The sequence below is a fragment of the Hyaena hyaena genome, unplaced genomic scaffold, assembly GCF_003009895.1.
Source record: "Hyaena hyaena isolate Hyena2069 unplaced genomic scaffold, ASM300989v1 scaffold_105, whole genome shotgun sequence".
NCBI lineage: Eukaryota > Metazoa > Chordata > Mammalia > Carnivora > Hyaenidae > Hyaena > Hyaena hyaena.
In genome coordinates, this window is record NW_024080737.1 from 3,423,128 (window position 1) to 3,450,395 (window position 27,268).

The window sequence follows — 27,268 nt, forward strand, 5'->3', positions numbered from 1 at the left end:
TTATTTTTTAATGGTTTATTGTCAAGTTGGTTTCCATATAACAGCCAGTGTTCATCCCCACAAGTGCCCTCCTCCATGCTACTCTGGTCTCTTCTTACATTGGAACTCTATTTGGGGCCTATGCTAGAGATCTAGAAGACATTCTCCAGTCCTTCCTTTCTTTCAGACTTCATAGGCTTTTATTCACAAAGTCATCCCCATTACACCTCCTAAATATTTATTGTCTTCTTTCCTCTATTCGTATTTCCCCATTGAAGGCCCTTGCCACCTCTTTCTAATCTTCCCAATACCTAGTAATCCTCACTGTAATTATACCTCTAGGATTGTCACCCTCAAAACTCTTTTTGCAAAGCCTGGAAACACGCATAGAGGGGACGTGGAGACTGAGTGATGTTGCCAGACTGAATTTTTAAAAACATCAATCTTACATTCTTGCTATTCTGCTTGAAATCTTTGCATGGTTCTTCATGGTACAGGTTCAGTGTTCCTACTCTTGAGTCCCTTCTCTCTCAATCCCAAATTAACACACCGCGCGCGCACACACACACACACAGTTCTATTTCATGTTTGCAACTTTATTATCCCTCCTAACCATCCCTCACTTTCTCCCAGTAATCCATTCCCTGAAACCGGCATCACTACTGGCTCATTTTTACCAATACTAGTTTAGATACAACCTTCAAGTAGCTTCAGCATTTCCCACTCCCCCTATGGGCACTTTCTCCAAAGCTAGTTAAACTGTGCACCTGTTCTCCCTTTCCGAAATGTCCTTCTTGGGCATAAGCATAGAAATAAGCATAAAATTCAGTGCTTATTTCAGTCACTGTTCTCATTACATTCGTCCATTCAGCTAGTTTTTTAAAATACCAGTTTTTGTCAATACCTCCAACTAAACCGTAAACACCTTGAAGTCCAAAAGCTTATCTTATGACATTTTGTATTCCCAGTACCTGGCATGTCACGACATATCATCAGGCGCTCAATCAAGTATGTGAGTATTAAGAGCACCCAAAAAGGATGCGGAGAGCAAAGCTGCGAGAAGGGCGGCGCCTCTTTCCGGGTCTCCAGCCCACGTCCGATCCCGCGGGAAGAGCCTGGCGTCCAACTGGATGCAAGTTCCGCCCTTTCTTCCGGTGGAGCTGCGCAGTCTGCAACCAGGGCACGGCCGGAAACACAAAGCGCTGCCGGTTTGTAGAAGGCCGGAGCTGAGCCCCTTACCCAGCCCCCCCCCCCCACCCCTCCCCGGGGAAAGGGACGGTGAAAACTCGCCCTCTCCACCTACCCGGCGAGTTCTGCCCACCACGTGATCAGGACGGCTCACGTGAGCGTAGCTCGGCGTGACCTGCCCTGGTGACACGTGAGCTGTTGCAGTCATGTGAACACATTCTTCGCTCGGCTTTTGGCCGCGGAGCTTTATTTCGGAGTTAGCAGTCTTGCGTCCGTCTCTCCCTGGCTCAATGGGAGAGGACGATGAGGAAGCGCGGGCGCTGCTGGAAGGCAGCCCCGGCGAGGACGGCAGAGGGGCTTCGGCCGTCGCCGCCGTCCCCGGGGCGCTGCCGGCCCTCTGCGACCCTAGTCGCCTGGCGCACCGGCTTTTGGTGCTGTTGCTGATGTGCTTCCTGGGCTTCGGTGAGCCATCTGACTGGGTAGGGTGGGGCTGATAATCAAGAAATTTCCGATTTTTACTCGGAGCCCGGAGATCCGCCCTGAGCTGACAGCCGCCACGCGGCCTCAGCGCGGCTTCTCGTTTCAGCTTCTGAGCTTTTTCCCACCCCACCCCCCACAGCCCCCTCCCGCGACCGCACGCTAGCTCTTCGGCATCTGGCTGGTGGGAGTCGGGGGACTGAACTGGGCGAGTTGTGTCCCACCCTTTGCTCTCCCGAGAAGTCCCAGAGGCTAGCAGCCCGCTCCCTGGGGCCGTAGAAGTGAAGCAATCTCTGTATCGTTAAAGCTCCGTCGTTATTCTTTGTTAAGAAGGGGTTCAGAAAGATTTAACTACCCACTCCTAAGCACCCCCCGCCCCGCGTTTAAGTAAATAACACGTTAGCAGTCTGTTTCCCATCGTCTTTGGGTAAAATAGAGGAGTGTGGCTTGCCGATAGCTTCAGTAGCTGTGTTCTCTTACTCTTCCGCTTTGCCGCTAGTGAAGTAATCCTGCTGGACTGGGGTGGTTAGTCTTGGCGGTATTTGGTTTCGGTTACGAAATCTGAGGGCTCAGAAAGCAGTTTCTTAAGATAGTTCTAAAAACACCTGTTTGGGGGCGCCTGGGTGGCTTAGTCGGTTAAGCGTCCGACTTTCGCTTAGGTCATGATCTCACAGTTCGTGGGTTCGAGCCCCGCGTCGGGCTCTGTGCTGACTGCCAGCTCAGAGCCTGGAGCCTATTTCNCAAATAACTCAGTTGTCAAATTATTTTTGTATCCTGGAGTTGGTGCTTACTAATATTAACCTTTTTGAAAAGGAGATTGAGTTTAAAATGTGGATGCTCTTGGGGCGCCTGGGTGGCTTAGTCGGTTAAGACTTTCGCTTGGGTCATGATCTCGCGGTTCGTGGGTTCGAGCCCCGAGTCGGGCTCTGTGCTGACAGCTAGCTCAGAGCCTGAAGCCTGTTTCAGTCTGTGACTCCCTCTCTCTCTGACCCTCCCCTGCTCACGCTGTCTCTCTCTCTCTCTCTCCTAGAAATAAATAAAACATTAAAAAAATTAAAAAAAAATAAAATAAAAATAAAAACACCTGTTTGTATTCCAGCAACTGATGTATTCAGAAGCATTCTAATGTCAGTTTGTTATGGAAGTAATAATGTGCTTTGCAGGGGGCTGGCTAAAACCAGTGTCATCGACAGGTTTAGAACATTAGTATGGTGGATCACTTGATGCTGCTGCTGGAATACTTAAACAGGCATGAAAGATGGTTTGGTCTTAGTTTCCTTGCAACTCTTTGTGCATCCCTTCCCCTACAATTTGTGGAAAGATGATGCCCATCAAAGCTTTAAAGCATGACATTGGTAGCCTATACAGCAGTTAAAGCAGGAATCACAATTTGCTGAGTTTAGAAACCAAAAACAAGAACTATACAAAACACTTAGAATTGCCCCACTCAAGCAGACATTATTTTTGGTAAATTTTGGTTAACTGCCTGGTTTCAGAAGCCAGATTCATATATTTATAATGATAATTTGCTTTGTTTTGAACTGGTAGCTTCTAATTTGTACTTCTAGAAAGTGAAGAAGTGGGCGCAGTATTATCTTGTAGCCCATTAAAAATCTGTTAGTTATATTACTTTATTTTTATTATTTTAAGTTTATGTATTTTGAAAGAGAGAGCAAGGGGGGTAGAGGCAGGGAGAGAGAGATTGGGAGAGAGAGAATCCCAAGCAGGCAACATCACTAGTGCAGAGCGGGGTGCGGGGCTCAGACTCAAGAACTCTGAGATCAAGACCTGAGCTGAACTCAAGAGTGGGATGCTTAACGATTGAGCCGCCCAGGCGCCCCCCTCTCCCAGTTATATTCCTTCAAATCTGAATGCATGAGTATCAAACCTCTCTACACTGCTGTCTTACCCACACAGACTTTATCATCATGTTTTAACTTAATCTTTTAGAACTCTGTTTCTTCTTCAATCCTGGTGCTTTATTCACTAAATTATTTGATCTCGGGTATTCTGTTTGTAGAGTTAGATTCTTCAAACAGAAAGAGTAGTTAAACTACATTCTTGTGCTCTCATGGTAAGTGGTGACCTCAGGTAACATTATTAGGAAATTGCTGAGGATGTTTATTAAATATCCTGTGTGTGTGTGTGTGTTGGTAGCTTTAAATATGGAAAATGTAGCTGCTTCATGAAGATGCTAAAAAATAATAAACATATGAAAGATAAAAGTAAAATGGAAGAACAATTAGTTCATTAACTTCTTAATCTAAGGTCCCAATATTTGCTATATATGCACATAAGTATTTGTAAATGATTTGGCATGTTTTCTCAGCATTGTTTGGCTACAACTTAAAAAATATTAGTGGAAAGGAAGTGGTCCACATGTCAATCCTCAAGCCCCTCATATAAACGTTGAAAATCACCATTTGAGTAGTATTTGCAGCTTGAAACTTTTACATGGGCAGTATTATCACCTATGAAATATTTGTTGTTCTTTATTCTAGGCAGCTATTTTTGCTATGATAATCCTGCTGCCCTTCAGACTCAAGTGAAACGGGTAAATCGACTTTTCACCTTGTCTCTTTCATTGGCTTTGGCGTAAGTATAGTTGTTGAGGCATGGTCAGGTCTCAGATTGCCTAATCTGAAACATTGTCCATTAAGTTCATGTTAACATCCGTAGTCAAATCCATATGTACCAAGGAGTGTTACTGAGTTGAAATGAGTGGCCACAAAGACTTCATTTATAGCACTTGTGACTTGATACTGTTTTATATTTTAAATAAATAATTAAGTGCTATTTCCACAGAAATGCCAAAAAGTATTAGCAGATTTTTGTTTGCATTTCACTCTCCAGTTGCATAATCATGGCAAATGATTGGGTAGCAATAACTTTTTGCTTTCATAAATATGTCTTTGTTATTTTTCTTTCATTTAAAAATTTTATTCTTTAATATTTATTTTTGAGAGAGAGAGACAGAGCATGAGTCAGAGAGAGACAGAGAGAGAGGGAGACACAGAATCTGAAGCTGTCAGCACAGAGCCTGACGTGGGGCTCTAACTCCTGAGCTGTGAGGTCATGACCTGAGCTGAAGGTGGATGCTTAACTGACTGAGCCACCCAGGCATCCCTGTTCGTTCATATTTTTTTTAAAGATTTATTTATTTATTTATTTGAGAGAGAAAGAGAGCAGAGGAAGAGCAGAGAGAGAGGGAGAGAGACTCCTAAGCAGGCTGCACGCTGTCAACACAGAGGCCGATGTGGGGCTGGAACTTACAAACCGTGAGGTCATGACTCCAGCTGAAACCAAGAGTCAGACACTTAATGGACCAAGCCACCCAGGCACCTAGTTCTTTCATTTTTAAAATTTAAAAATTTTCCTTTTCTTGTGTATTTAACTTTTTAAAATTTATTTATTTATTTTGAGAGACAGAGAGAGAGAGAGCAGGGGAGGGGCAGATAAAGGAGAGAGAGAGAATCCCAAGCAGGGTTCATGCTGTCAGCACAGAGCCTGTTATGGGGCTCAAACTCATGAACTGTGAGATCATGACCTAAGCTGAAACCAAGAATCCGGCATTAAACCGACTGAGCCACCTGGAAGCCCCTATTTTCTTGTGTATTTAGATTTCTCCCTTTGGCCAGGAAGAAATAGATTGGCCCCTCACATTCTAGAATGAAAGGGAAAGAAGGCAGGAGTTAGTTGGGAGAGGTAGGGATAGGCTAAGATAGTCTTTTTCCATGTGTTGGTGGTGGGGGGGGCACCAATGCATATAGTATAATGGGAATAAGAGTGTAGAAGATATAGGCAGATGTAGATGGAGGTGGTCTCAGTAAGGGGGAATCTAATTGACCCTGGACTCCATGAGGCCTCTGAAAAGGCATGTGGACCCAGGAGGTTCCCAGGGAGCCCAGGTATGACCATTTTTTTCTGAGGCAGGGGCCATAGCAGACATGAGATTCTCAAAGCAGTTAGTGACTACAAATGATTAAGAAACTACTGCCCTACACAAAAATAATGTTCTGATTTGTTGCTAAACTTAACTGTTTGGAAAAAAAAAGTTTTATTTTCTTTTCATATAGGATATGCAGGTGAATACCACGAAATTCATGATGCTGTATGCCTGGTATTCTTGGCCCAATGTGGTTTTGAGTTTTTTTGGTGGCTTTTTGATAGACCGAGTATTCGGAATACGGTAAGCTTGAAAAACATTCTCACCTGTGGGTAAAATATTATTAGGAAAGCACAGAATTAGTTAAAATATTTCTAGGAAGAACTGAATAAAATTCTGTATCGACTGTGATTTTATGATTTTTTTATGTTCCTGGAATTGACTTTTGAAACTTGGTTGGTATTTCAGTTAAGATTGGGACTGTACTGCTACTAATGGAATATGGTAACTCAGTTATCTAAAAGTATAAATTTTGTCCTCACTGGGGATCAGGCAAACAAGGTCTGAATCCCATTGCTGCCACTTGCTCCACTTCTTACTGTGAGCTGTCCTAACTTCCTGAGCTTTAGTTTCTTTATTGGTAAAGTATGGGTAGTAATGCCTACTTTACATGGTGGTTATGAGGATTGAAAGAGATAGATGTACGGTATTTGGCTCATACATAGTATTTGCCTTTCCCGTCCCCAGTGAGATTTTCTCTTCTTGCCTTTGGGCATTGAAATTTTTGTGGCCACTTCTGTGGCTGAGGAAGGAATAACATAATAAGCTTTGTCACTTTTCATCTTTATGATTGTGTATATATTGTTAGTGGAGACTTTAAGGGGGATGTAGTCTGGGAATATTTTCAGGAGGCAGAGGGGAAAATGGTCAAGGATCTTTCAACCATGTATGATGGGAAAGGATTGAAGAGAAAGTGTTTAGGTTTGGGGCCTTAAAAATTTTGAAGGATTAAGTATAAAGGAGGAATTAAATTTATTTTGCTTGGTAAAGGGATGGAATTAACTTAAAACTTCAGGGGGACAGATTCCACTTAGTATGATGAAGACTTTGTTTGGTCAAGGTTGATGAGGGGTAGTGAATTGCATTGGGATCATAGCAAGTTTTCCAGTGCTAGAGAACATTCAGTAGAATGTGGGATGGCCATTTCATGAGGATCTTGAGAGGGACTTGAGTTTCAGGAGTATGGTTTCCTCATAGGATCTTTAGGGACTGTTCTAATACTGATGTTTTATTACTCTGGGGAAATGTTAATCAGATATTCAAAGTGCAGAATGTGTGAGTAGGCAGATTTGTAATTGTATTAACTTAACTGATACTTGTCCTTTTAAAAATAGTTATGCTACATGGAATAAATCAGACAGAGAAGGACAAATACCATATGATTTCAATCATGTGGATTCTAAAAAAACAAATAAACAAACCGATGAATAAACAAACTAAAAGCAGAATCTTACCCATACAGAAAACAAACTGATGGTTGCCAGAGGGGAGGGAGATGGAGGGTTGGCCAAAATGGCTTAAAGGGAGTGGGAGATACAGGCTTCTAGTTATGGAATGGATAAGTTACAGGAATAAAAGGCACACCATAGGGTATATAGGCAATGGTATTGTAATAGCAACGCATGGTGACAGATGGCAGCTATATTTGTAGTGAACATAACATAATGTATAAACTTGTGAAATCACTATGTTGTATACCTGGAAGTAATATAACACTGGGTCAACTATACTCAAAAAAAAAAAGCAAAAAGCAAACAAACAAAAACCACAAACAGGAAACAAAATAAAATAAAAATGGTTATCAGGAATTGTAACCACTTAAAATTACTTAATCTTGGAATAAATTCTAAATTATTAATAGTAATTTTATAAAGAATGTCCATTTTTAAGTGGGAACCCTGAGAACTTCTTAAAGATTATTTAACAAGTTTTGTTTAAGGGATGATAATGGTTTAAACTAATATGCCATTGCTAAAGCTTCTGGAATCTCCTTACAAGTCAAGACTTGCGTAGATTAGCATTTAGCCTGGGAAAGCTACTGATTTTAGGGACAGATCAGCACTTTGTTTTTCTTTCCTTAGAGGGAATGGATGGGGATAAAGAAAACTGAAGTAGATTATTACTGAAGGACTTGGTGACAGACTCTTAATTCATTCTCTTTCTTTCTCTAACAGATGGGGCACCATTATTTTTAGCTGCTTTGTTTGCATTGGACAGGTAAGAAAATCCAAAGCATTCAGTGATTATGTAACAGTGACTTCTTGTCTAATTCTACCAGAAAAATGTGTTTATTGAAGGCCTGCCTTAATTAAACAGGGTCCAGAAATACCCATGTAGCATAATGCATGGTCCCTTTTAAGCCTTGAGCTACATGAACATTAATATTTAAATTTCACATATTTACTGAGAAGGGATGTTAAAACCATTATAGAAGTTGTTATTGATTTGTAAATTATTTATTTCTCTTGAATACTTGAAATTCACTTTTTCATTGATTCTACATTATATTCTAAATTGTAGGTAGTTTTTGCTCTGGGTGGAATATTTAATGCTTTTTGGCTGATGGAATTTGGAAGGTTTGTGTTTGGGTAAGTTATATATTAATTTCATTCATTCTAATGTATTATTGTTCGTGTGTTCATCTATCAATTTATTTAAGATTTTTAAAAAATCTATTATTTTCTCTTCTGGAGAATTACATCAATTCCTCAAAATCTAGCTACATATATCAGAACTGTTTATTGTCTTTTCCTTTAAGGAACAATTTTGAGTGGTCATAGTTAACTCTCTTCGCTGTTTGGATATTAAATAGTTCTCTATAAATAATATTTTTCTTTGGTGTTTTGTTTTTTTGTTGTATTGAAGACGGATTTAAGCATCATTTAGAAAAGTATAGACATCAATTTGTAGGCTGGTGATTTTGCTGTTTCTTAGTGGATAATGTGCACGTCCTTTTGAATCCTGTTAAAGAGGCTTGAATGAGCAAAATACCGATAGATTGATTACTCTTTATGAATTTCAGTGTCTATTCAGTAAGTCCATTCTGAGTCCAGCCTTGGTCTTCCTGCCCTGAGAGATGCTGATGACATAACTTATTTAAGCTTTTTTAGAAGTACTGGAGACATGTAGACATATGTGGCATACTCCACCAAGTGCTCTAAGTGAGAGAGAAGGAAATAAAATGTATATAAAAATTTGAAAGGGATTCAGAGATGAAAGTGTGGACAGAAACAGCCTCAGAGATGAAGGATGTTTGGGCTGATTAGTATAGGATTTGGATTAGTAGAAAAGAGGGGGAATATTTTTGGATTAGGACAAAGCGAGGAGGGTTCAGTATTAGGATATGGAGGAGAATCTCCTAAGTGAAAGCCTAGAGGGGAGTGGTCAATATGTAGAATTTATAGAAGGCAAGTTAAAACCCAGGAAATAGGAAAATGTCAAATATGAAAGGGATTGGCCTGAAAAATGAATTTTTATATTTTTACAAGTGTGAACCACTCTTCCCACATAGACATTTTTTATAGTGTAGGTAATAATGTAATCCAGACTCTTTTATTACAGGTCATGGTTTTTATGGCAGCACACCACATTCCCCAAAATTTAGCAGTGTCATACAGCAGTTACAATGTGCATGTGGACGTTGTTGGATCAGGAATTTGGACAGGGTACAGCATGGATGGCTTGTCTATGCGCCTGATGTCTGGAGCCTCAGCTCGAAACATTCATGCAAAGTTGGGGATTGGAATCATCTGAAATCTTGTTGACTCACACATCTGGTTCCGGTGTTGGGATGACTTGAAGACTAGTACTACTGGATGGAGTGCCTACATGCGGCCTCTCCATGTGGCTTGGCTTCCCCATAGCGTGGCGTACTGAGGGTAGTTGGACTTTTTACCAGGTGGTTCAGGGCCTCCAAGTGTGAGTGAAAAGGCAGATGTCACCTTTGATAACACAGCACCATTTCCACCATTATTATGTTGGTTGAAGCAGTCTGAAGCTCACCTAGATTCAGGAGTGGGAACGTAGATCCCATCTTCTAATACGAAGGTTGTCAAAAATTTAAACTTGTATTGTTCACTGTGGTATTTCTGTAAAAGCTGTGACTTTTCTTCCTTTCCTCATTTTTAGGATTGGTGGGGAGTCCTTAGCAGTTGCCCAAAATACATATACTGTGAGTTGGTTTAAAGGCAAAGAATTAAACTTGGTGTTTGGACTCCAACTTAGCATGGCTAGAATTGTAAGTATGACAAAGTAATAAAGCCAAATGGGAAGCAAGAGATTAATCTTGTAGTTATCTTTAAAAGTTTTTTTTTTTTTAGGGGTGCCTGGATGGCTCAGTTGGTTAAGCATCTGACATCAGCCCAGGTCATGATCTCACAGTTTGTGAGTTTGAGCCCTGTGTCGGGCTCTGTGCTGACAGCTCAGCCTGGAGCCTGCTTCCAGTTCTGTATCTCCCTCTCTCTCTGCCGCTCCCCTACGTACACCATCAAAAATAAATAAATGTTAAGAAAATTTTTTAAAGTTTTTTTTAAATGTTTATTTATTTTTGAGACAGAGAGAGTATGAACAGGTGAGGAGCAGAGAGAGGAGACACAGAATCTGAAACAGGCTCTAGGCTCAGAGCTGTCAGCACAAAACCTGATGCGAGGCTCGAACCCACAAACCGCGAGATCATGTCTTGAGCCAAAATTGGATGCGTAACCAACTGAGCCACCCAGGCGCCCCTAAAAAAAGGTTTTTTTAATGTTTATTTATTTTTGAGAGAGAGAGAGAGACAGTGTGTGAGTGGGGGAGGGGCAGAGCGAGGGAGACATAGAACCCAAAGCAGGCTTCAGGCTCTGAGCTGTCAGCAGAGTCCGATGTGGGGCTGGAACTCATGAACTGCGAGATCATGAGCTGAGCTGAAGTCTGACAGTTAATCGACTGAGCCACTGAAGCGCCCCTGTAGTTATCTCTTAAAAATAACAGGATGAAGTATATTTTTGTTTGATAAAGTAGGTATTGATTTTTTATATATCTCTAGACCACAGAATAGCATTTACCTTCCTTTAATTAAGGCATTCCTACCTTTATTTCACTTAGGAAACATTTTAAAAAGACAAACTGAGCTTTCATTAGTTCAAAGAATCTGAGCCTTGGGAAGGATCTTACAGGTTTTGTTATCTAATTTCTTTGCCCACTTTCAGCATCCCTGCTATGAAAGTCTTCACATATGGCCATCTAGACTCTCCTTGCACATTTCCAGTGATTGGAAGCTCTCTCTGTGATAGGGCAACTCATCTACTTCAGTTAACTTTACAGTTCAGTCTCACATAGAGATGAAATCTGCCTCCACAAGTATTTTCTGATTGCTCCCATTTTTGCGATCCAGTTAACGTTTATTTCCTCCACTACACCAGCGCTTTGCTTGTAAAGATGGCTTATAAATTCTTGGTCGGACATGCTCATTTCCTGTGGTCGTCTAAGCCATGTGACATGGGTTTCAGCTCCCTGACTATGGTGCTCTGGCCTGCCTGGGCTTCCTGCAGGTGGTCACTACTTTTCCCAGCATTTGAAACCTGGAAATGTTCATGGTGTTTCCAGTTTGGTTTGGTAGGAAACAACATTATACTTTTATTAGTGCAACCTGTAAGGTATTTGGCAATCCCAAACTCCGTTACATTTTTTTTTCCTCACAAACTCCTATGAATGGAGATTTAAAAAAACAAAAAATCCTTGCCATTGGAAATCAGGGTTCAAAAGACCAAGGTTCCAAAATGGCATGAAAATGCTTGTAATATATTCTTAGGAAAGAAGAAATTCAGAACAACAAGTTTTTTAACATATTATTTCATTATATGAAGTATATGGCATATATGTGTCATCTATAGAACATTTTTGCGGGTCTTGTACATGCAGTTCTTTCTAATTTTTCACGATTATAAACAGTGCTGCTGTTGTGTGACATTCTGCAAAACTTGCCTGCGTCTCTGGTTGTTTCCTGAGGCTAGGTTGCTGGGAATGAAATTGAGTCTAGAGGATTTGTTAGGGTTTGTATAATAATATTCCCATATTATCCTCGCAGCAATATTTACACCCCCTTCTGTGGGATATGGAAGGATCCTTTTTATTATAGCTTTGATAGTACAGACTATTATTACATTAAAAAAAGTCATTTTAGGGGTGTCTGGGTGGCTCAATTGATTGAGCGTGTGATACTGGTTCAGGTCATGATCTCATGATTTGTGAGTTCCAGCCCCGCAGTGGGCTTCCTGCTGCAGCTCAGAGCCTGCTTCAGATCTTCTAGTCCTGTCTCTCTCTGTCCCTCCCCTGCTCCCACTCTCAAAAATGAATAAAACATTAAAATTTTTTTTTTAAAAAGTCATTTTATCAAATTGATTAGAAACACTTAAATATTACTTTAATTTGTAATTTTAGCTAGTGTGATTTCCTATATTGTCTAAATTTTATCCACAAGAATATTCTGAGTACTTGATTATGTATCTTGTGCAAGTCCAGATACGTCTGTGGCAGATTGTGAGTCTTGTTGTGTAATAACTTATCAAACAAGGATGTAAGATGCAATCCTGGCAACACCAGTGTTGTCACTAGTGAGTTTCAGGTTCTTTTCTGTGAGGTCACAAATTAGCTCTAATCCATTCACTTGCAGTCTCCGCCTCCCCCCCCCCCCCCCCCAAGCTGCATTCTGAGGAGCCCCAGGTTTCTGGAAAGGAATCTCTGGGGCTTCTAGGATGCAAGGTGGGGATTTTTGGGGTAATGGGGGGAGCTGAGGAGGAGGTGGAATAAGCGAGACCTCAAGCAGGCACCTCTTCAGCCAGGGTGGCTCAACTTTGAGCTGATTTCTGTGCTTAAGATCCTCGTGAGATGCACAAAACCAAAGGATTCCATTACAGAGCTGTTGGGGTAGATGGGGTTTTGGTGTTTTTGCACTTGCCTGGTCCTCATGCATATTCAAAATGGTCAGAGAGGTTCTGGCTTTACATCTCCTTTTCTGTAGCCTGCGCTATGAGTTTGTCTGATTTTGGACGCTTGATCTGTTACCATTATGCCTTCAGGCAGTGAAAGTGCCTTCTCACTTTTATTATCTATCTCTTACTGGGGGGTTGGGAGTCCAGCACCCTTTTGATTTTCATTTGTAATGTGTTTTAAACTTATTATTTCAACAGATATTTATTACTTGTTAAGCCATGTCGTGTTAAGCATTTTAGAATTAAAGGTTTATTAAGGTGACATCCCTATTTTTGAGAAGCTTTTATTTCCAATGATAATGAGGAAAATTTCTAGTTTTATACCTTATTGCTCCATTTATACGTTATTGCTCATTTGAGTAATGCCATAGGCTAGCATTTTGTAGGAAGTAGCCATCTGTGGGGCACCTGGGTGGTGCAGGTGGTTGAACGCTCTACTCTTCATCTTGGATCTCACGGTTCGTGAGTTTGAGCCCTGTGTTGGGCTCTGTGCTGACAGCGTGGAGCCTGCTTGGGGTTATGCCCCTCTCCTGCTTATGCCCTGTCTGTCTGTCTCTCTCTCAAAATAAATAAACTTTAAAAAATATTAAAAAAAAAAAGCCATGTGAAGTTTGCTATCGTGTTTACTGTGAGAATATTGTTGAGGACATGTTCATTTCTCAGTCTTCAGTGTCTGCCCTATCGATTGCATTTAAAACAGCTAACTTTTGGGGCACCTGGGTGGCTCAGTCGGTTCAGCATCCGACTTTGGCTCAGGTCAGATCTCACGGTTTGTGGGTTTGAACCCTGCATTGGGCTCTGTGCTGACAGCTCAGAGCCTGGAGCCTGTTTCAGATTCTGTGTCTCCCTCTCTCTCTGCCCCTTCCCGACTCATACTCTTGTTTCTCTCTGTCTGAAAAATAAATAAACTATAAAAAAATAAATAAATAAAACAGCTAACATTCCCCTTACCTTGATTTCTTCTCTTTTGTTCCAGGACACTGCGTGCTTTCCCTCTTGCCTTCCTATCTCCTCCTTCTGCTTGTTTTGCTGATTCCTTCTCGGTCTTCTCAACTTGTAAATACGGGAGTGCCCCAGGGCTTGGTTATTAGACATCTTCTCTTTTCTTTTGACACTTCCTTGGTGATCTTGTCTAGTTTTGAACTTTTTAAAATACAAACAATAGCATTTATTTACCATTTAAAATTATTTTTAAGAATATAATTTATTATCAGATTGGGTAACATACAGTGTGTGCAATGTGCTCTTGGTTTTGGGGGTAGATTCCTGTGATTCATCACTTACATACCGCACCCAGTGCTCATCCCAACAGGTGACCTCCTCAATGCCCATCACCCATTTTCTCTGCTCCCCACCCCCATCAACCCTCAGTTTATTCTCTGTATTTTAGAGTCTCTTATCGTTTGCCTAGTTTTGAACTTTTAAATAGTGTGTCTTTGCTCCTGAATTCATATCATTGTCCAGGCCTTTCCCCTGAATCCCACACCCCTATATGCAACTTCCTATTTGACATTTTCATTTAGATGTCTAGTAGACATGTCAAACCCAGCTCTTGCTTTTCTACCTACTATCCCCCACACCAGCTTATGCTGTAGTTTTCTCATCCTCAGTTATGGGCCGCTCTTTTCTTCCAATTGCTTGGGCAAAACCTTGGGTGTTATCTTTAAAATTTTTTTCTAAATGTTTATTTATTTATTGAGAGAGAGGGGGAGACAGAGTGCAAGCAGGGGAGGGGCAGAGAGAGAGGGAGACACAGAATCCGAAGCAGGCTCCAGGCTTCGAGCTGTCAGCATGGAGTCTGATGAGAGGCTTGAACTCACAAACTATGAGATCATGACCTGAACCGAAGTCGGACACTTAACTGACTGAGCCACCCAGGCATCTCCTTAGGTGTTGTCTTAAATTACTCCTTCTCCTCCAACACACATTTTCTATTGTCAAACCCTGTTAGCTTTACCATCAAAATACATCTATTTTCTGACCACTTCTCACCATGCCCACTGCTATACACCTAGTCACAAGACCCATCATCTCCATTCTGAATTATTGCACTAGCTCCCTAACGCCTGTCCTTGCTTCTGCCTTCATCACCACTTGTAGTCTCTTTTGAATATAATAGCCAGAGCAAGTCTGTGAAAGTGTATGTAATCCTGCCACTTCTCTACTCAAAACCCCAGTGGCTTCCCATCTCACATAGAATAAAAGCCAGAAGTCCTTATTATAGCTGATAACCTGTCTCCCCCCAGTTTCCTCTCCAGGGATGTCCTCTCATTTTCTGTCTTGTTCACTTACACTGTTCTAGTCCCTGCCCTTCCTGTTGTTCCTTGAGCACGCCGTGTGCACTTACTGGCTATTCCTTCTGCCTGAATACGCTGTCCCTCCCCGGTTCACCTGACAGCTAGCTTCCTTCAAGTTTTTACTCAAAGGCACAGTCTCAGTGAGATTTATGTATGTTCTCCTTCCCTGCTTTGTTTTTTTCCTTATTTTTAAAACTATGTATCACAATTTAATATGCTACATATTCTATCTCTTCTACCCCACTGAAATGTAAGCTTTATGAGAGCTGGAGATTTTTCTGTTTTGTTCTTTGTTATATTCCCAGTATCTAGAACAGTGACTGGTTCAATCAGGGCTCAGTAATTGCTGATTGAAGAAGTGAATGAAGATGATTTTTTCTATATTTTTATATTTCTATAATCTTTACTGTCTCTTTATGGACAGGATGATTTTTTTTAAGGTGTCAATATCAGCAAAAGCTGTGCTTTTTCTGAGCTAAAGTTTATTTTATTCTTAGGTACCCTATGAATTTTGTCACTCATTGTGTTTCATTTTTGCTTTGGCTGCTAGGAAATTCTAAATGTATTGTGCTGTTTTCAATACTTGCATTTTTTTATAAACTGGCATTTTTTGGGTGCAGTAATCTTATCTATGATTTTATCTTAGTTTTTTCCTAGTAATGTTTAAAAAAATCTCTTATTTAATCTGAATCCTGTTGTATCTGTGTCTCCAGCCACCTCACATCCTTTTTGAACAGAGTATATACAAATCAAAATTATATACTTTTTCCCTTTTCTTTCAGGGAAGTACAGTAAACATGAACCTCATGGGATGGCTGTATTCTAAGGTTGAAGCTTCGTTGGGTTCTGCTGGTCACACAACTCTTGGGGTCACACTTCTGATTGGTGAGTGGATCCTGATGTCCCACATTTTGCGTCTTCTGAAAGCATCTCATAGAACGTATGGTTGTAGAGAGGGAAGAACACTGGACTCGGGGTTGGACCACTTTGGTGATAGTTTTTCCTGAGAAGTTCCCTGGTTCTTGGACCTAATTAGAAATAGTGAATCCTTCACCCTTTCCATTTACTTAAAATGGAGAATCTTGGCCCACTTTATCTACTTGAGCATTGTCAGGCTGAGCAAATAAGAGAGTGTGTCTGAAAACACTGGAAACAGAGACTTTATACATGTAGAGTGTTACTAGTCCATAGCAGAGAGATTATGATTTCCTTTTGATCAAATTCAGTTGTATACCTACGGAGCTAAGATTTTATAGAAGTCAGAGGTGACACCATATTTCCACTAAGTTGGGAGTCAGGAGTCTGGGTTCTAGCCCTGGCTCGAACTAGTTCTGTCATCTTGGACAAGGAAGTTAAACTTTGTGTCTCTGTTTTCTTTTCTGTAAAATTTCAGGTGTTTGACCAAAACTGTATAGGTCTCTTCTGGCCCTAAGTTCTGTTAGCTAAGGCTTGGGTTGTACTGATTGCTTGGTGGGTCACTGGGAAACATATGAGGCCTTCTGGAGTTACCACCTGTGCTTTTTCTCTGAGCAGAGCCCCGTGGTGGGTAACAGGGCCACTGTAGAGCCCTACAAAGACCTGTGGGATGGGGAGGTGAACATTCTGTGCCACCTTTTATTCCTTACAATTCCTTGATGATAGCTTGGTGGAGAAAGGGCAGTGGAGAGGAAATCTTGGACATGCAGCTCGTATCGAGGGATTCCTGTGTTCCTCCCGGCATTCTAAAATCCCTTGCCTTATTTAAAACCTCTTTCTTACTCTCAGATGCTCTTCAGGATTCCTTCTAGTCCTCTTCACAATGGAGAATATGAGAATTTTAAAGACTTTTAAGCCAGAAAGGATCTGAGCCATCAATTCAAAGCCTCTAATTTTACAGATAGAAGTTGAAACTCTGAGAGATTAAGTTCTGTGTTCAAGATCATTCAGCTTGTTAGTGGCAGAAGTAGAACCCACACCTACTGACTCTCATTTTAGCAGTTTTCAGCTAGACTACATTATTAATTTAAAGATTCATTTATTTTACTGATCTTCTTTTTAAAAGTCTTGGGAAGTCTAAAGTTTATTCACTCTTTATTCTGATTTGCTTAAATAATACGAGATTAGTATTTAGCGAGTAATGGTGAATATGAAAAGGAAAGAGAGCCTGGGTGAGCTGTGCTGTGGGGAGGGTGGGACCCTTTGGGCTGCCAGAGGGTAGGAAGGCTCAAGGGTTACAGACTTTGGGAAGAAATCTAGAGGAAGATGAGATGATCACAGAATCAGACTTTGCTTTTATAATTTTTCCCTCTGGCATCTGTCAATAATTAGTGTTTAGACGGAGATAAGAAATGAGTACTGATTTGCTAGTGGGTCATCCACTTTCTTAAGTCTGTATTCTGCTTTATCAGCCTAGATTAGATTAGTATGTTCTAGTCTTTCCAGTCTAGTCTCCAACCTTCTATTGGGAAATAATATAGTAAGAGTGATTGTTGTTTCTTGAGTTCTTACCACATGTTATTCCTTTTTTTCTGTCCTGATTTAGTATTGTAGGGTCTTCTTAAATGAATCTAGATGCCATCCTTTCAGTTGCTAAGTTTTCTGCTGTTGTGTAAGGTGCTGCCTCTTAGGAACCTTCAGTCTGATTCTCTTTTAAAAACCTTTCTTTAAATTTTTTTTTTTTTTTTTTTTTTAATTATAGGAGGCATAACATGTATTCTTTCACTAATCTGTGCCTTGGTTCTCGCTTACTTGGATCAGAGAGCAGAAAGAATCCTTCACAAAGAACAAGGAAAAACAGGTTGGTCTAAATGCAAGAAAAGTGGGGCTTTGGGAATTGCAGACCTTGGAGGATAATTTACAAGATAAGTTCTTAATGTAATGTCATAAGCCCAGTGAGGCTTAATACATGTTTTTTTTTTTTTTTTTTTACCCCTCATCTTTACCAACCTATTTCTACTTGTCTAAATTTTGGGGTACATTTTTTTTCTCTTAAGCACTGACAGCATTTATATTCTTGTATTTAAATGCAAAATGATGAGTGTTCCTGGAAGAGAACAGGAAAGTGGACACTGATATTAGATTTTGCTTTTTCTAATATCTTCTTAAGTTTTCCCAGAAGCTATGTTACTGTAATTTACTGAGAAAAGTATTTTGTAAAGTGAATGGTAGAGGTTAATCACATGATAAAAGAAAAATAGTCTTGACTTAGATATGCAAAATTATGCTGATAGTTTCTTCCCTTTCTTTTTAAGGTGAAGTTATTAAGTTAACTGATGTGAAGGACTTTTCCTTACCCCTGTGGCTGATATTTGTCATCTGTGTCTGCTATTACGTGTCAGTGTTCCCCTTCATTGGACTTGGGAAGTGAGTATTCTCTAGCATTCCATTTTTGTTGACTAAATTATAATGAGAATGTAATCACATAAATGTTAGTTTTTTTGCTATGAACAGGAATTGTTTTACATCCTGACATACAATGGATTTTCTTAGCTTAGTTAAGATTTAGTATTTGGCTGAGCCTAAGTGTCCATCAACAGATGAATGGGTCAAGAAGATGTGGTTTATCTATACCATGGAATACTACATGGCAATGAGAAAAAATGAAATCTGGCCATGTGTAGCAACATGGATGGACCTTGAGGGTGTTATGCTGAGAGAAATAAGTCAGGCAGAGAAGGACAAATAACATATGTTTGCACGTATAGGAGGATTAGGAGGAACTTGATGGAGGAACAAGGGGGAGAAGAAGGGGGGAAATGGTGGGGGAAAGGGAGAGAGGCAAACCATGAGAGACTCTTGAATGCTGACAAAAACTGCGGACTGATGGATGTAGAGGGGAGGGGGGATGGGCATGGAGGAGGACACATGTGGGGAAGAGCACTGAGTGTTATGTGGAAACTAATTTGACAATAAACTATTTGTAAAAAAATAAAAAATTAAATAAAATTTAAAAAAAAGATTTAATATTTGGCTTAGTACTTTTCATTATTTTTTTGATGAAATACCTAATAACAGTTTTTGATTCATAATATAGCTTTATTTTAATGCTTTATATTGGATTAGGATTCTTTTTTAGTTCCTCTCTATTCCTTTGTTTGGAAGCTGCTTCTTGAAAAAGGAAACAGTGCTTTGGCTCGTTGTGCCTGGCCACAGTTCCATTTGCTAGGATTATAATTATGCCAGGGTTCAAAATCTTTTTTTTTTTTTTTTTTTTTTGCTGTATCACCTGCCTCTCCCTTTACATTGGCAGCTGCTTAAACAGAGCAGTATTATGAGTGTCTTTGTACTGAGTGTCTTTGTAATCAGAGCCTTTAAATTCAGACTCTTTATGTGACTTTGAGACAAGAGCCCTGGGCACAGAACCTACCCAGTCCCACTTTAAGGGAAAGAAGCATTCTTAATTTCATGTAGTAATATATTTGGTTTTCTGAAAACTTATGTGTACTGTTTGCTGTATATTTAAAATGAAAAAAAAATTGGGGGTGCCTGGATGGCTTAGTCAGTTAAGCATCTGACTTCAGCTCAGATCATCATCTCCCGGTCTGTGAGTTGGAGTTCTGCATCGGGCTTTGTGCTAACAGCTCAGAGCCTGGAGCCTGCTTCAGATTCTGTGTCTCCTCTCCTGCCCCTCTCTGGCTCATGCTTAGTCTCTCTCTCTCTCTCTCAAAAATAAAATAAACATTAACAAATTTTTTAAAATAAAAAAATGAAAAATATTGGGGCGCCTATGAGGCTCAGTTGGTTAAGCATCTGACTTCGGCTCAGGTCATGATCTCGCAGTTCATGAGTTCTCTGCTATCAGCACAGAGCCTGCTTCACATCCTCTGTCTCCTCGCTTTTCTTTGCCCCTCCTCCACTGGTTCTCTCTCTCTTTCAAAATAAATACACTTAAAAAATGGTAAGTAAATAAAATAAAATGAAAAAATTGACATCAGTATATTTTATTTAGTTAGTGAAGTATTTATATAAATACTAAAGCTTTAGGTCCAGTTGTTTGAAGGTAATGTTAAATAAGATGGGAAAGCAGTATCAAGAAGGAAAAGTTGGCTAAACTTAAGAGTTGTTTTTATTTAGTTTTAATTATCGAAAACAGAATAGGTTGCTCTAAAATGCTTATTTTTTTTTCTCTCTCTCTCTTTTATTTTAGAGTTTTCTTTACAGAGAAATTTGGATTTTCTTCCCAGGCAGCAAGTGCTATTAACAGGTATTTCATTAATTCTGTAAGTGCTTATTGTGTGTTTAGTGTGGGTCTATAATTATAACCAAATGTTCTATGAGACAAAGACATGCAACTTAACATCCGTATGTGTAACCAAGATTATGTTGGTACTTGATCCTGAGAGGCCATCTTTGCATTAATGGAAAGCCGAAGTCTTGGACCACCCTTTATATCTTTAAATTTCTGTTGATGACCATTTTAGAAGAATGCTAAATAAAATGCTAAATGAAATGAACTACGATTTGGTTTGCCTAGTGGTTTTAGGGACTTTTTGGATGTCATACATTTCACTAAAGATCTTTCATATTCTCTGGACAGTATCGTGTATGTCATATCAGCTCCGACGTCCCCAATATTTGGGATCCTGGTGGATAAAACAGGGAAGAACATCATCTGGGTTTTGTGTGCAGTGGTTACCACTCTTGCTGCCCACATCTTGCTGGCCTTCACACTGTGGAATCCTTGGATTGCTATGGTAAAATCACTGTTGATGTTTGTGGGGCTCAGGGCTTTAGAGAAGACTCTGTACAGTACAGGTGCAGAGCCACACTCAGCTTCTCTGACAGCAGAGCTTATGACAGTGGGAAGAACCATGCCTTGGTTTTAATTTCTACAAAATAACTATTTCTAAAGTAAATATTAATTATTAGTACATAAGGCATTTTTAACTTTATTTGGCTTATTTAATAGTAATCTCCGTGCTGAAATCAAATTTGAAATAAATTAGTCTTATAAAAGCTAAAATGCTTATTGGTTCCATTTATTTTTCTGTACTTTCATCATAGGTGGCAAAAAAACAGACAAAAAACAAAAAAAACCCAAAAACCTCATTAGCCCAGGATTCATGATTTTGCTTTCTTTTGTCTTTAACTTATAGAAGGTTAAAAAGTGATAACAAATTCATCAGGGTTTTATTATTGTTCTTTAGAATGTCATTTTAAAGACCACAGACTTAAGTGCTGCATTTCTTACTTATTAATAAAAGAATATCTTGAGCATATATGTTTGCACTCTTAGATTTCTATAGGACAGATTCCTGGAAGTAGAAATGCTATCAGAGGGCCTTTGTACATGTAACATCTTGATAGACATCGTGAAACTTCTCCTCTAATAAGTTTTTACCCATTTATAGCTTTATCAGTAATACACAAACATGTCTGTTTTTAGTATCCTAGCCATGTTGGGCATTGGCTCTGTTTTTAATCTTTGCCAATATGGTAAGTTTAGATGATTTTATTTAAACTTAAATCATAAATTTTCTTTTTTAATTAAAGAAAAGTCAGCATTAGATGATAGTTCTCTGCCATGCCCTTCAGTTAGGTGTTGATTACCCAGAGATAATATAATGGAGTGTTGGTGTGATGTTTCCTCAGTTGCTTAATTTGTAATTAATAAATATTGGAATATTGGCTTGCCTGAAACGTTGGTAATAGTATTTTGGAATTGAGCTTTATTTTCTTATTTAATCCTTGATTGTACCCTGAGCCCAGTCAGTTATATATGCATAATATAAAATGGTTAAGACAGTGTGTGTGTATCAAATGTGAATTTTAGCATAACTGCAATAAAACTTGTGTGACTGTTGATATATTTGCACTTATGTCACTCTGGCTAATCTGCATCAAAGGAAAATCACCTTTTGTTTAATGTTAAGATTTTTATCCTTTTTGGTATTGCTTTCTACAGTGTCTCCTGGGAATTTCTTATTCATTGCTTGCCTGTGCATTGTGGCCGATGGTGGCGTATGTGGTTCCTGAACATCAGCTAGGAACTGCATATGGCTTGTAAGTGTTCGCACCATAATGTCTCTCTCTGCTGTATCAATTTAATTATCATGTAAAACTCTTGGTTTCCTGAATCCAGTCACCTTCAGGTTCCTTGGACAGCTCTGAACTTGGAAATCACTGGAAAAGTCAGTTTGATCTATGGGTGATATTTTTGTGGCAACAGAAATCCTCCACAAGAGAGCTGGAGTTAAGCTAACCCATTAGAAGTGATTTCTGACATTGACTTTGGCTGCCTGTTTATCAGAGGCCTTCTCAATGGGAATTTGAGGCTTGGTCTCTGGCCCAAAAGACAAAAGGGGGAAACTGCAACTGTGGTTGTTATTCACTTAGCTCTTTCTTTCATTCAGCAGGAAAGAATTGAGTTCATACTTCACTTAACAAAACAGACTCCCTTACCTTTGAGCATAACATCTAGTAGTAGAAACAGTTATGGGATAAAAAACAATTCTAATCAGGTCATTCCTGGTTGAAAACATCTTTTAACACTAATAGTATGTCGTTTATAGATACTAATGCTTCAATTGAATTGTTACTCTGTGTGTGAAGACTTTCGAAATTGAAATGTGCTTTTATATTTCTTGAATTGTAGCATGCAGTCCATTCAGAATCTTGGGTTGGCGATCATTTCCATCATTGCTGGCATGATACTGGATACTCGGGGATATTTGTTTTTAGAAGTTTTCTTCATTGCCTGTGTTTCTTGTAAGTGTGTGAGGTGGCAACATTTAGTTTCTTTTAATATGTGGCAGAATGTTTTTATTTATTCTCATTTTCCCTCTTTTAAACCAAATCTCTAAGATATATCTCTTGGATTTGCCTATTTCTTAGTCTGTACATCAGAATTTCCAAGCTAGTGGCTCAGTTCTATGAGGATTCACAAGCATTTTTTTAGGGAGATGGCTATTTTCAAAGGTAGTGGTGGAATCTGCTTCATATGCTGTTTTAAATACAATTTTTAGAAAACATTATCTTCTTTTAAGTGGACCCATTTAAAGGGTGCCGAGTATGTCCCTGGTGTGAATGTGTGGACTTCTGTGTGATTTAGGTGTGAATGCTCATCATTTATTCATTAGGCAGCTTTAAATTGCTTTTATTCTTAGTCCTATAATTTAATTTTTACCTGCAATGATTTATTGGTTAGAAATAGGAAATATTGGGAACTGTTGAAGACTACAAAAATAAACTAGTATATTTCCTGTGGTAGGCTTCACCATACACATAGTTGTATTTATCTGAAAAAAGTTATTATATTACATATCAAGTTGTCTATTATTATGCTTTAACATGTGTTTAATTGGCAAACCCTAGTGATGATTTTTATCAGAATTCATTTATAGGGATTAAAGACAATTTATACTCAAAATGTCGTATTTGTAGATAATTGTTATGAAAAGCTTGAATGCATTGTATTACCTCAAACTTTTAGGATAAGCATGTCATATTTCAAAAACATATTATTTGGTTTTAAAAAGTTGATGATGTAGAATTCACAATACTAGGTCATGAAAGTGTTTTTGTCTGTTTTTGATGATGCAACATGTGGTTTAATTTCAGTCCACAATTCCAGGTATATTTGATTCTCAAACCATGCCATTTAAAAAATGTTTTTGTTGCCATATTAACTTAAAGTAAATTAAGTGTGCCTCGCTTGTTAAGGTAAAAATAGAAGTTCTGACTTTCTGAGGTTTTCCTGGTCTCTGGGTTCCTGGGATTCAAATGACCATGTTCTCATATTTGGTTAATTTGTAAAATGGACATGGTGTTTTCAGACTAGAAAGATTCCTTCTGTTTGATTCTATGTAAAAAGATAAACAGGTGGCTGGCAGGAGTTTTTGGAAGTGTAAGGAAAGACTACTACTTAAAAGGGAAAGGAAAGAGCTACAGGGATGATCCATGGGTAGGTCAGCCCGTTCTGTCTCAGGTTCTTTGTTTCAGGTCTTGCCATCCCTGGGCTCATGTAGCCCATGGGAAAAAAAATGGTGTGTAAATAATTTTTAGTGATTTTTGGAAAATGATGTGAATAGAGTTTTTATTTTTATTTTTACTTTTTTTTTTGAGAGAATGTGAGTGGATGTGTAGGGTAGGAGATTTGGGAGAGGGGAGGGGCAGAGGGAGTAGTGAATCTCAAGCAGGCTCCACACCCAATGTAGAGCCTGATATGGGGCTCAGTATTATGACCTTGAGATCATGACCTGAGTTGAAATCAAGAGTCAGACACTTAACTGACTGAGGTACCCAGGCACTCCAGTAGTGTTTTTATTTTTAAATGCCAGCCAATAAAGATTTATCTAAGTTTTACTTTATTATTATGATTGCATAGGAATCATTGAGAAGAAGTACATGTTTTTTAAGGGCCCTGTGTTTTTTCTACTTCCAGTGTCACTTTTAGCTGTGGTCTTACTCTATGTGGTGAATCGTGCTCGAGGTAAGTAGAATTCAGCCATTTTCTTCTTAAACCACCATAGATCATCTTGTGGGGTCCCTGGATTGTCTGCATGCCTCTTTAGAGGCCAGTGCTTTATTTAGTTCGTGTAATAATGACATTCCATTCATAGTGATAGAAACACAATTCATTATTTAACATATAAATGTATTCTGGAACTTCAGGTTTATTAAAATTGTTGTCATTTTCTTTCTGGCCAGTTTAAGTTATGTAACATACCATTTTAGATTGCCTTTTTTATGTTAGCATAAAGAAGTATGGCGATTTTAAAATAACTTAAAGCCATTATTGTGTTACTGTCTCATATTTTAAAAAATAAGTATACAAATTTATGGCTACAGTTTGCATTTTAAGGTTGAAAGTGTTTGATACAGAATGAGGTGTTACAGAATTTTTCTTTTATTGTATATTCTATATGCATTTGCCCTTTAAAAAAATTTTTTTAATGTTTGTTTATGAGAGAGAGAGAGACAGTGTGAGCAGGGGAGGGGCGCAGAGGGAGAGAGAGACAGAGTCTGAAGGAGGCTTCAAGCTCTGAGCTGTCAGCACAGTGGCTGACGGGCTGGAACCCATGAATTGTGAGATCATGACCTGAGCTGAAATCAGATGCTTAACCAACTGAGCCATCCAGAAGCCCCATTTTCTTTTCTTTTTTTTTTTTTTTATAAGATTTTGATGTTACCCTTATTAATTTTTCTAACTGGCTTGCCCCTAAAGGTTGTTACGTACCTAGAAAAATGTGTGTACCTGCTACTTAAATTATTTTAGGTCATTTCCTTTAATTTCTCCTAATTTTCATTCTTATTGAATAGTTAATATGATGTCCCAGTTAATAAGATGTAATAAAATACCTACATCCAAACTTAAAAAAAAAAAACTCACATTATAGAGTGATATTTGTATTTCTATCATATAGAGATTTTTAAAGTACATTTTTTTTCCCCTTGGGAAGTTTCCAGGAGACAAACTATTTCTTTCTCATTTGCTGTAGCCTTTACTGTTACTTTAAGGTATACCAATGTAAATGTGGTATGTGTGTGTGTGTGTGAGTGGATGTTGGAATTTTACTTTTAATAGCCTTGCAGAAAACGTTCTATGCTTATTTGTGTTACAGGGGGGACCCTAAATTATTCTGCAAAACAAAGGGAAGAAATAAAACTTTCCCATGCTGAGTAAGTATTAAAAGAGAAAAGTTGTCTTTCACTTGCAAATCTCAAACATTAGCATTTTATTTCAAAGTATTAGGTTTGGACTTTTAAGAAATTAATCTTGAGGTTTGAGAGCTAGCTAACAGTGATCTCTGGAACTACTATAACAAAATTCTTCTTTGTTCAGAAAATTTATGTAGGGTGGATGTCAAGGGTTAAAATGAAAGGGAAAAGAAGAATTGGGGCTTTAAATTGCTTTCTGAGAAAGAGAGAGAGAGAGACTGAGACCTGTAGTATTTTAATTTATGGGAGGAAAGGTCTTTGTCCTGAACTCCTATTCTGGGCTTACCCTTCCATTGTCTCTGATGTTTTCCTTTTCTTAACTAGTTGAGATAATTTTTCATCTTCTACTGGTACTAACATTCTGTGTCTTCTGATTCATTTGGAACAGATGAATTATATAGTGTGGTGTTTAAGTTAAATTCATTTTTTCCATAAGTATATGCTAAAACATAAGAGGGATTCTATTTCCTGTTATAATTTCTGATTTTTTAGATATTGAATTTTTTATGATTTAAAAATGTGTTTATAAACCTATACCATGTAATTATAAGTTTTGTGAATTTTAGATAGCTTAAAATCTTGTAGAGCAAAGCTGTTTTTTAGAGAGGTGATTCTTGGCCCTTTCAAGTTCCCTGTTAACATAGTAATTCTACTTCTTGAAATACATTGTGAGAAAATAACCAAAAGTATTACATGTTTTAAATGTCTTTATGACAGTCTTGTTATATCAAACAGTTGGAAAGGACATGAATGTCCCAAGGTGGCGAAATGGTTAAATAAATTATGATACATCTGTATAATATGTTGTTAAAATCATGCTTTAGAAGGATTTTAAAAGTCAAGATGACTTTTTTCCATCCCTGGCCCAAGTCAGAGATACCTACCCTACCAGATGTTAAGTAGACAAAAGATTAAAATACGAACATAATATCTGTTTTGTTCAAAAAAGTATGCAAGCATGTGTATTTCTTACTTATTTACTTGTATATGATGAACAAATACTGAAAGGAAAAACCTCAAATACTAACAATTCCATTTGAATGGTAAGGTTACAGGCATACATTATCCTTTATCCATATTTTCCAAATTTTCTACATTGATCTTGTGTTACTTTTGCCATCAAGAGGAGTTAAGAGATACTCAGCAAAGTGTGCAACCTTTAATAATTTGGCACTACTACATATTTTGTAATGCTGTAGTATTATAAAAACTATAGGTTTTTATACTGTAAACCAGATGAGATCTGTTTTTTTCCTCTCCTTTTTGATAACTTACTGCATTGTGTTTTGCAGATGAGAAGATTAAATGTTTGTCGTGAGATGGGCTGCACACATCGTTGGTTTGAAAACTTCCATTTTTTTTAAATCTAGAGATTAATCATTAGGAAAAATAATGATCTGGAAAGTTATTATATTTATATTTCAAAAACGCCTATTTCAAAGTATACTTGTGATGGCTGTTTTGGCCTGTGTCTTATGAATTGTGTATTGCTGAAGAATTCTACTTTGGAGTGGGCTAATCAACAGTGAAGTTTAGAATGTTCCTCTGGCATATGCAGGTGAACTTTAGTAAGGAGAGTAAATAATGGAAAACCTGGATCTTATATTGAGATAATTTTCAAAAGGTGTGTCTTTAAATCTTAAAGCAAAACAAATAAATAAATAAAGGCTTTTGAGGGGTTGAAGGGATATTTTATACAGAATAAACAATGGCATTTTCATAGGCATTCCCTATTTTGATAGGGGATATTTGAAAGATATTTTTTAATGCACTTT

The 27,268-nt window shown here is 38.5% G+C and overlaps 1 protein-coding gene across 3 annotated transcripts; it reads left to right on the forward strand.

Moving 5' to 3' along the window:
* Window positions 1–1,367: 1,367 nt before the first annotated feature.
* Window positions 1,368–27,222, forward strand: MFSD1 (major facilitator superfamily domain containing 1). Of its 3 annotated transcripts, XM_039236059.1 has the most exons (16): window positions 1,368–1,629; window positions 4,146–4,198; window positions 5,721–5,833; window positions 7,765–7,807; window positions 8,111–8,178; window positions 9,719–9,827; window positions 15,638–15,740; window positions 17,533–17,631; window positions 18,086–18,197; window positions 19,981–20,037; window positions 20,371–20,527; window positions 21,739–21,836; window positions 22,429–22,541; window positions 24,217–24,264; window positions 25,397–25,454; window positions 26,786–27,222. In XM_039236059.1, the coding sequence occupies exons 1-16, from the start codon at window positions 1,458–1,460 to the stop codon at window positions 26,787–26,789; spliced, it is 1,407 nt and encodes a 468-aa protein (XP_039091990.1). In that variant the 5' UTR covers window positions 1,368–1,457; the 3' UTR covers window positions 26,790–27,222. The 3 variants fall into 3 exon arrangements, with proteins under 3 accessions (XP_039091990.1, XP_039091991.1, XP_039091993.1); XM_039236060.1 differs by lacking the exon at window positions 26,786–27,222 and having other exon boundaries at window positions 25,397–25,458; XM_039236062.1 differs by lacking the exon at window positions 1,368–1,629 and having other exon boundaries at window positions 4,152–4,239.
* Window positions 27,223–27,268: the final 46 nt, after the last annotated feature.